Source organism: Molossus molossus, unplaced genomic scaffold, assembly GCF_014108415.1.
Source record: "Molossus molossus isolate mMolMol1 unplaced genomic scaffold, mMolMol1.p scaffold_m16_p_11, whole genome shotgun sequence".
Lineage (NCBI taxonomy): Eukaryota > Metazoa > Chordata > Mammalia > Chiroptera > Molossidae > Molossus > Molossus molossus.
The window spans coordinates 10,928,496-10,938,027 of NW_023425346.1; the positions used below are offsets into that span (position 1 = coordinate 10,928,496).

The 9,532-nt window shown below is 56.0% G+C and overlaps 1 protein-coding gene across 1 annotated transcript; it reads left to right on the forward strand.

The window, feature by feature from the left end:
- Window positions 1-2,729: 2,729 nt before the first annotated feature.
- On the forward strand, window positions 2,730-8,234 carry EN1 (engrailed homeobox 1). The gene is made up of 2 exons (XM_036254993.1): window positions 2,730-4,110; window positions 7,152-8,234. Exons 1-2 carry the CDS (start codon window positions 3,231-3,233, stop codon window positions 7,466-7,468), a joined length of 1,197 nt encoding a protein of 398 aa, XP_036110886.1. The 5' UTR covers window positions 2,730-3,230; the 3' UTR covers window positions 7,469-8,234.
- The last annotated feature ends 1,298 nt before the right edge of the window (window positions 8,235-9,532 follow it).

Consider the following 9,532-nt stretch of genomic DNA (forward strand, 5'->3'; position numbering starts at 1 on the left):
CACCAACCCGCTAACTCCGAGTTCCTAACAGTATAGTATTCATTTTCAGGTCAGAAAGAGGGCGTGGGCCCAGGTCGGGGTCGTGGAGAGCAGAAACGCTGGGTGCAGAGCATCCCGCGCAGGCCTGGCCTGGGGGAGGTGGGGTGGGGGTGGACAAGCCAGCTCGCAGAGCACCTCCTAATCCAGCCAGAGCTCGTGGGCCGCGGGTGCATTTATCATCCCATTACTGTAACAAATCCGGGCTCCACTACATGAAAGGTAAAATGAATTACCGACGTTAAGCCGTCAATAAAGTCATTTCTGTAAATGGTGTCTCCAAAGGGCCGCCGCATTATTCAGCTGGCTTTATCAGCTGGCTGGAAATTACGTGGAGGAGCCGGGCGGCGCGGCGCGCGGGGCCGCTCACTTTGATTAAGCGTCTTGCCAGCGCGATGTGACAGAGCTTTTGACCAGGGTTTTATTCACAGGCCTGTGATGAACGCCAAGCTGATCAGGCGGAATGAAGAGTAATTAAAACCTATAAATTATCTTCCGCAGCCCTTCTCGAGGCGTCTCCTGCAGGCGAGATAAGGCGTCGAGACCCTATTTACGGCGCTGAAAGGGACCGCGGTGCACAAAAGCTACGCGGCTAAATAGGATATTGATAGTGTCCTAATTAGAATTTAATTAAGTACCCACGCTCGCTTGCGGGATAAAGATTTCAATTTTGCGAACTTAAATATAAATAAAATCCCACCCCCGTTTCGGGGATAAGGGGTGGGGGCATCAAGAGATTTCGGGGAGCCCCTGAATGTAGAACTGAAGAGGACTCGGAAACCTCGAGGTGGGGTTGGGGGCGGTTTGGGAGGGTTGGGGCGAGCAGGGTGGGCCTGCTTAGCGCAGCGTTCGGGAAAGTGGCTCTTGCTGCCCTCAGGCCGCGTGGACAGGTCTAGAAACTCCAGAGCCCCGGGTACCGAAGACTCTCGGCTGACCGAAGACAGAGTCAGTAGTATGAACTCCCGCTCTACACCAGACCTTCTGAGAAACTTCGGCTACTGCGCTGGTTTGGCTGCTTGTGGTTTTCGTTTTTATTTTCCTCCTAACCCCTGTGACTTTTCTGAGCAAGGGGGGTTATTTTGCATATTCCCACTAGACAGTATCTTCCAAGAGGCACTTTCTCCGCAGTCCCAATTGAGGATGGAGGTCAGGGCGAGCAAGTTCTCAGGAGCTCCAAGATAACATCCCCTTGAAGGCCTCAGTTGCGGGAGCCTTTCTAGCCGCCACCCGCCGGTGCAGGTTTTACCGCACATTCGGACGCTTGTCCTCCCAAAAGGCTCAGCAGACAAATTCTGCCTTTGCCCAGCGTCTCATCTCCCCTCACCCCAGCCCGGGCAATGGGAAAACAGAGAAAAAGAGCCTATAAGACTGTGGACGGATCTATGTGAGCCCGTGGGAGAAGCGAGAGCCCCCGCAATCCCCCAAAGCTTGGGAAGAACACGCGGAACCAGTGCCAGAGGCCTCCAGGAAGTAGGGAGCAATCTCAGGACAATCTGGGCAACCTGAAAAACTCGCCGTCCACATCGTCAACTGGCTAGGGCAAATACCTGGGTGCAGTAGTTTTATTTGTCTGATTTCACTTTCAGGGAAATTTAACACGGAGGTTGCCCGGAAACCAAAAGCAGGAGCCTTGGGCACATCTGCACCCTGACTTGCTTGGCCCAAGGGCCCAGGGGCCCAGTCAGGATAACTCTATGATGCCCAGAAGGCTTCGACTAGGGCCGCCAAGAAAGGAACAGGCGCCCAGCTCGACCAGCGGTCGGGCTCTCTCGCGCCCTCTGGGCCTGGCTTAATGGCGCCAGGACAGCTCATGGAGATAGTAGAAGGTCCGGACGGGGAAGGTATGGGTGCGGATACTCCGGGAAGGACACCCAGTGCAACCGGCTGGCACGAACTGCAAACCTACAAACAGACGGTTCTAGGAAGGCGCAGCTGGCCACCGGGGTTTGCTATTTGTGAAAACTAAACTGCTTCTCTGAAAGTAACCAACTCTAGGTCTATTTCACATCTCCGACCCTCCTGTCATATCCCTCCCCCTCACTACACACACGGACTGTGACAACTTTCACCCTTCATGTCAGCAAGAAAAAACTACAGAACGTAAGACTGAGTGCCTTAGGCTTGTGGGTGCAAAAGAGCAGAGGCCCCAGCCTCCTGACCCTGCACCCGGCGCTCACGCACCCATAACCGTGCATTTCTCCAACAAGTTGTTTATGGAGTTGCTTCTCTATTTGCCTACACCCCGAAATCCACCCCTCCCCGGTCTGCTTTGCCCCTTCTTAGGTCCGGGCCTGAAAGGGGGAGGGGCTGGGGTGTGTGTGGGGGGGGAGGGCGGGCCGGACGCACCCGGCCCGCGTAGAATCGCCCCTTCACCGCCCGCGGCCGCCGCCCCCGGATTATTTATCCGCAAAGTCCCGAGCGCGCCCATTGGGCCGAGGCCCGGGTGTCAGCGCGAGTCCTGGCTCGCTATTGGCCCCGCACACGTGCGGCCCTGACTCACGTGCTTCCGGTTTGAAGGCAAAAAGTGTGCCTGGGTGATTTTTTTTTTAAGCGAGAGAGTTTGTGCAAAGATCCGAGCTGTCAGAGATTTGAGGGAAAAAAAAAAAAAAAAAAGGCAGCCCGGCGCTGGCGGAGACGCGCTCTCCCTGCAAAAAAAGCAAAGGCGATTAAAGGCGCTGCCAGCCTCGCGCTCTGGGCACAGCTGAGCGTGACACTCGGGGAAGTCAAACCCCTCACTACTGCCTAGGAAGATGGCTAGACTTTAAAGATTATTTTTCCCCTTTAAGAAAAAAAAAATTCTTGGAGCTTTTTTCTTTTTACTTGCTTTCTTTTTTCTTTTATTGCCTTTTTTTTTTCCTCTTTGGCCGTGGCTTACTCCCCATTTAAAACAAATCGTTGAATCTGGTTGCAGAAAGAAAAAAGAAATAGCCAAGTGTCTCCATATCTGGATGTCTACAAATTAGAGAGAGGTAGAGACAGCGAGATCTATCTGCTCGATAAGAGCGAGAGATCCAGGCCAGGCGCCTGGTTTTTTTTTTTTCTTTTTTTTCCCTGCACCCGCCCCGTGCCTTCGCTGAGGCTTCGCTGGCCTCCTTCCTCCGCGCACCCCCACGGGCCGCTGGCAAAGTGGGGTGGGGAGCGAGGCGGGGGGGGCGGGGGCCGGCGCGGCGGCCCGGGCGGCAGGGCGGCCGAGCATGGAAGAACAGCAGCCGGAACCTAAAAGTCAGCGCGACTCGGGCCTCAGCGCAGCGGCGGTGGCGGCGGCCCCGGGCAGCCTTAGCCTGAGCCTCAGCCCTGGCGCCAGCGGCAGCAGCGGCAGCGATGGAGACAGCGTGCCGGTATCCCCGCAGCCCGCGCCCCCCTCGCCGCCCGCGGCGCCCTGCTTGCCGCCCCTGGCCCACCACCCGCACCTCCCCCCGCACCCCCCGCCCCCGCCGCCGCCGCCGCCGCCGCATCTCGCGGCGCCTGCTCACCAGCCGCAGCCCGCGGCCCAGCTGCACCGCACCACCAACTTTTTCATCGACAACATCCTGAGGCCGGACTTCGGCTGCAAAAAAGAGCAGCCACCGCCGCAGCTCCTGGTGGCAGCGGCGGCCGGAGGAGGCGCCGGAGGAGGCCGGGTCGAGCGTGACAGAGGCCAGACCGGCTCAGGTAGAGAGCCTGTCCACCCACTAGGCACGCGGGCATCAGGCGCCGCCTCGCTCCTCTGTGCCCCGGACGCAAACTGTGGCCCACCCGACGGCTCCCCGTCCGTCGCCGCCGGAGGCGCGGGCGCGTCCAAAGCTGGGAACCCAGCAGCTGCGGCGGCGGCGGCGGCGGCGGCGGCTGCAGCAGCCGTAGCAGCGGCGGCGGCAGCAGCAGCAACGGCCAAGCCTTCGGACAGCGGCGGCGCCAGTGGAGGCGGCGTGGGGAGCCCAGGTGCGCAGGGTGCCAAATACCCAGAGCACGGCAACCCAGCTATCCTGCTTATGGGCGCAGCCAACGGCGGGCCCGTGGTCAAAACTGACTCGCAGCAGCCCCTCGTATGGCCCGCCTGGGTCTATTGCACACGCTACTCGGATCGTCCATCCTCCGGTGAGTACCCAGTCCCGGGCTGTGTCTTGCCTTCCAGCCCCGCGGACTCCCCTGAACTTTTAGCTGCCGTGCTGGGGAGAGCAAACTCGACCTCGGGCGCTCTCTTCTCTCACGCCTGCTTTTTCCTTCTCAGCCTTGGTCCCAGTCACAATCGAGTGTGCACCCAGTTTTGCTCTCCTGGCTTTTGCGGCCACCACCCAGGAGGCTACAGCTCAAGGCAGGGAAAGCTCGAGTCTCCATCCTTCGGTTTTGAAGTCCGAGCCTCTAGGATCTTCTTTGTGTTTTATCTTTATTATTATTAGGAAAGACACAATCAGTCAGTCATTGATATTTATTTCCGGAAAAAGGTATTTAGAGCCGGCGGGATGGTGGGCCTAGTGATTGGGGTCTGCAGTCCCGCCAGCCTGGTCCTGTGGAAGCCGAAATCCAACAAGGCTTTGATCAGAGAAATAATCTTCACCTCTGTGTTCTTACAGACATAAAAGCCATATCGATAGTTTCTGCATAGAATTCATTTACATAGAGACCGATTTGATGACACACAAGAAAAGAGAAAAGCGTCTGATTGCTGTCCCTCTTCCCCAGGCCGAGTATTCAAGAGGGTCTGACCCGGGTGGGTAGAATCCAGGGAAAGACAGTTGCCAAAACGGCGGTTGCCGAGAGCCCCTGGCTCCTGGTTCGCTGGAGCTGGCAGACAGTGGAAGAGGAGAGGACAGGTCAGGCTCAGGCCAGAAAGCGGGGCCGGACTTGAGAGCCAGCCTCCACAGCTTCTCGGCGTCTGCTCGCACATCCTTCTCTTTCCTTAATTCCTTCCTACCGCACATCTGCCAGTAAGCAAATTTCACCCAAACTTAGCCCTCTTTTAACTTTCATTTAGCCCCCTTTCTTCCTATCTCTTGAGTTTAGAGAACTCAGGCCCGAGACCTGTTGTGGGAGAGAAGACTGAGGCCAATAGGCCCAGGAGAGGAGCTAAGGCCTGCCTGCCTCTCTGGCCGGCAGCTCCCGGATGGCCGGTGGGCGCTGTGAGGAGGGCAGCAGGGACTCTGGCCTACAACTGGGTTGCAGGCACCCGGGTCCTGCAGGAGGCCGGGCAAAGCATAGCCGTGCGCCGCTCTACTCCCGCTGCAATCTAGCCGTCCCGCCGGAGCCGGCCGAGTGCGGATCGATGCGCGCTATCAGCCCCCGCCATCTCCAGCCCGGTTATTGACACGTCGGGCTCCCTGAACCTCCGAAAAGCTGCTTTGATTGACTCGCCTGATGGATAGAGTGATTGAGCTGTCAGGCCATGCGGCTCGGGCTGGCCAAGAGGCTACGATTTTATTACAAGTGTCTGTGCCTCTGCACACACACACACACACACACACACACAAACACTCTAACAACATCCCGTAGACAAAACGCAGTGGGGCCTTTCTGAGGATGTGTACATTTCCTAGGTCATCTCTGATTGCTTAGCTAATTATTAATCTAAATCAAGGCCTTTCTCCCTCCCCAGCCCGCCTCCCAGTCCTCTCCCATCCTGCTCCTCAGTGGGCCTTGTCTTTGTTCTTGGCCTCTTTTCTTCTTAGAGGACTGGAAGGTAGGGTACTGGCTCCTTCTCCTGCACCAGCAGTTAAGGGAGATGAACCTCAAGCCACTTGAATCTCTGTGGTTGGCCAGGCCTAGACTCTTTTGTCACAGGACAGCTGGTGACTCTAGGTGCTGGTCTGCCCCAGGAGCCAGCTGCAGCTTGTCGCTAGGTTTGGAGATGCCAATGAAGACCCTTCTTTCCAGACAGTTTTAGAGGTTAACAGGCCAGATGGACTTAACTGGACTCAGTAAGCTCCCATAACCAAGACAGGGCTCAGGAAGTAAATGCCAGAAGACTTGAGTATGGAGGCTGATGGACAGAGGTGCAGGCTTCAGGGGCTGCCTCTCTCCTCTCTCCAGGCTGGGTCCATAGCAGCCCTCTTCCCAGATTAGGTTTGGAGGAAGACTTCACCTTCCTAGGGAAGTGTCCTGTGGCCTCTTTCCATATCCATTTTAGGGGCAAAGTACAGATTTTTGTTCCCCTGTCTGTGTTCCTCTGCTCCTCTTTTGCTCATAAAGGGGGGCAGGAAGGATGTAGTCTTCTTGCAAATGACTAGGTGGGCAAAGAAAGCAGATCTGACTTGTTTTTGTTATTCAGAAGTTTTCAATCCTGAAATTGGTGCTTATGTGTTCAAAAGAGATAAAGGAGACCCTGCTTGTATAGCGGAGTGGAGGAATGAGGAGGGCCCTCTCCTTCGTACTGGCACTACCAAGGGGCATAACGGAGAACCCAGGGGTCGTGCGGGTAAGGCATGCCACTGGGTGAAGGCCTTATTTCCCGTTTCAGAAGATGGAGTGGTCAGTGTCTCCCTAGGGCCCTCTAAAGGGCTTCTTTAGGCCAAGGGGGAAAAAAAGAAAAGGTAGGGGGAACAGACACGGAATATTTGGAACTAGGTAAGCCTCTGTAGCCCCTTGCCTATCCCCTTGTTTTCTGAGGTGAATAGCCACAAGCAGATGGGGTCTTCTTGTAGGTGCCAGGATGTAGCTGTGCTTCTTAAAGGGGGAGACTGGTGACTCCCTCAGGGCGATCCTGCCCTAGTGTCTTCACTGCCCCGGTCTTGAGACTCTTTTTATTCCAGGGCTGTGAAGACAGCAGGCCCCTGACTTCCAACTTTGGGCTGGGCAGAATGGGGTTCCAGACATCTTTCCATATTGGATTCTGTGATTTAAACCTGTTACATGGCTCTCCTGTTCTGAATTGGGGAGTGGATTGCACATACAACCTCGACCAGTTTTCCTCCCTGTCTTTCTGGCCCCAGAGAAAGGAACCCGGCGACCCCAGCATCCAAGCGATTGATGCACGGGCTAGCCGCGGGGAGGGAGCCGGGGGCACAGCAGGGCCTCCGATATCGCCCCGGAAGCGCAGGGCGCAATCCCAGTCCGCTCATCAATTCTCACGGCTTCCTCTGCCCTCTCCCTCCTCCCTTTTGCCCTCTGTCCCCACCCCCACCCGTCCCCCTTCGCTGCTGCAGGTCCGCGCACCAGGAAGCTGAAGAAGAAGAAGAACGAGAAGGAGGACAAGCGGCCGCGGACGGCGTTCACGGCCGAGCAGCTGCAGAGACTTAAGGCGGAGTTCCAGGCGAACCGCTACATTACGGAGCAACGGCGGCAGACCCTGGCCCAGGAGCTCAGTCTCAACGAGTCCCAGATCAAGATCTGGTTCCAGAACAAGCGCGCCAAGATCAAGAAAGCCACAGGCATCAAGAACGGCCTGGCGCTGCACCTCATGGCGCAGGGACTGTACAACCACTCCACCACCACTGTCCAGGACAAAGACGAGAGCGAGTAGCCGCCGCAGGCTGGGGCCGCGCGGTCCGCCCTCGCGCCCCTCTGGGCACTGCCGCTGCCGCCTCGCCAGCCCAGCTCCGGGGAGAAAGAATCAGCGCAAAAGAGAGAGGGAGCAACAGGGAAAAGAGAGAGCGCTCCTCAGAATGGAGAGCCATGTTAGAATGCAACATTTTTAAAAGGAAGAGAGACTCGGACAGGTGCTATCGAAAAATAAGATCTATTCTCTATTCACAGCATAAGGGACGGAACTGCGAACTCCTTAAAGCTCTATCTAGCCAAACCGCTTACGACCTTGTATATATTTAATTTCAGGTAAGGAAAAGAAATATGTGTAGCGATCTCTATTTGCTGGACTTTTTATTAATCTCCTCTATTATTATTGTTATAATTATTATAATTATTATTATTTTATCCCCCACCTCCGCCCGCCTCGCTGCCCCCTGGCCCAGTTTCGTTTTCGTTGCCTTTTTCTTTTGAATGTTATCGCTTCTCCGGTGCCTCCCGCCCCGCATCGCTGGCCCTTGTTTCTCTGGGACTTTTCTTTGTGTGCGTGAGAGTGTGTTCCCTCGCGTGTCCGCCCCTCGCCTCTTCCCTGCCTCCCAAGCCCCTTTCTGTCGCTCTGTCTGTCCTACCCCCCTTTCGTTTTCCTGAGACTTGTTGAGAAATACGACCCCACAGACTGCGAGACTGAACCGCCGCTACAAGCCAAAGATTTTATTATGTTCAGAAACCTGTAGTCTGAAATAAAGTGTACACTGTGCTCACGAGCCGCTGGCGGCCCTCCTCTTTGCGGGCTGGGGAAGGGCGTGGGCGCGGGCACGCGGCGGCCCGGCGACACCGCGCTCACCGCGCACACACCAGGCCCAGCGATCACCGCACAACGAATACGGGGGTAGGAGGGAAGCGCGGTGGTAGTGGTGGCCCAGATCCGGGTACAGGCCGGGTCTGGAGAGTCTGGCAGGACACGCTTGCTTTCCAATTGCGGTCAAAGGAACCCAAAGGCTGGAATCCCCAAGCCTGACTTCGGAAGCACTGTCCGGTTGTCGGGCTGCTCCCTGCGCTGGGCCAGGGTCTGCCCCGCTGCGGCCTCCTCCTGTTCAACCTGCTTCTCGCTCCAGCCTGCACATTTCATTTTTCTTTTTGTTTTGGTGCGGGTTTTGCTCGAGATTTTGAGGTTTTCTCCTTTACATCCAGAGTGGGGCAGAGGTGAGGGGCTGCCTCTGGTTCTGAGCAGCCCACTAGTGCGAGGGGCGCTCTGGCCGCCTGGACTCCACCGCTCTTCCTTTGGCGGAGAGGTTCCATTGGGCGAAGGCAAGCTCACGGAGCCTGGTAGGGTTCAGATCTCCAGTCCCGCAATGACCAGAGAGAGAGAGAGAGAGAAAGAGAGAGAGAGAGAGAGAAGGGAGGGAGAGAGAGAGAAGGCCTGGATGCTGGGAAACTAGCCTCTGGGATCACACTGCGTCCACCAACGATGTGGGCACAGGCTTATCTCATCCCCACCCAAAACCTAAGGGGGCGGGGGTGGAAGGGTGGGCACTTTCAGAATCCCCAACAAAGCCTGGATTGCTTCCTGACTGATGGGGCCTCAAGCACAAGCTCCTGGACCCTTAGGACACCAAGACTTTCCAGCAGGAAATGTGTAGATGTTTGCCCCTGACCCTGGGGCATATCCATCTGGAGTAGGCACTGGGACCCTGGCATTTAGGGACTAGGAGTAGGAAGCAGAGGGCCCTCCTCAGGAGGTATCATCTCCCTTTTGTTCCGGAATTTTTGAAATAGTAAATTCCGCCCTCCTCTCTTCTTCTGCAATATGTATGTATGTACCTGTGTGTGGCTAGATATTGTAGGTGTCCCTGAAAACTTGTGTGCTTATGTGATCATGTGCAGATATTGGTGCATGAGTATCTACCTAGTTTTGTGCATCTCTACATGTGTATTGTGCACCTGGGTGTTCATTTCTCTGTAATTAGATGCACACTTGGATGTTTGTGCATTCACAGTGTAAGTACATGTGTTCATTTGTGTTTGCACACCAGGATGTTTGCAGGTGTGTGAGTGTGTGTGT

What these genes read in the sequence shown, in the direction of transcription:
- EN1 (XM_036254993.1), top strand. Translation starts at nt 3,231, where the DNA reads ATGGAAGAACAGCAGCCGGAACCTAAAAGTCAGCGCGACTCGGGCCTC. An exon ending in CTCGGATCGTCCATCCTCCG is followed by an intron (nt 4,111 to 7,151) that starts GTGAGTACCCAG and finishes TCGCTGCTGCAG; the next exon opens with GTCCGCGCACCAGGAAGCTG.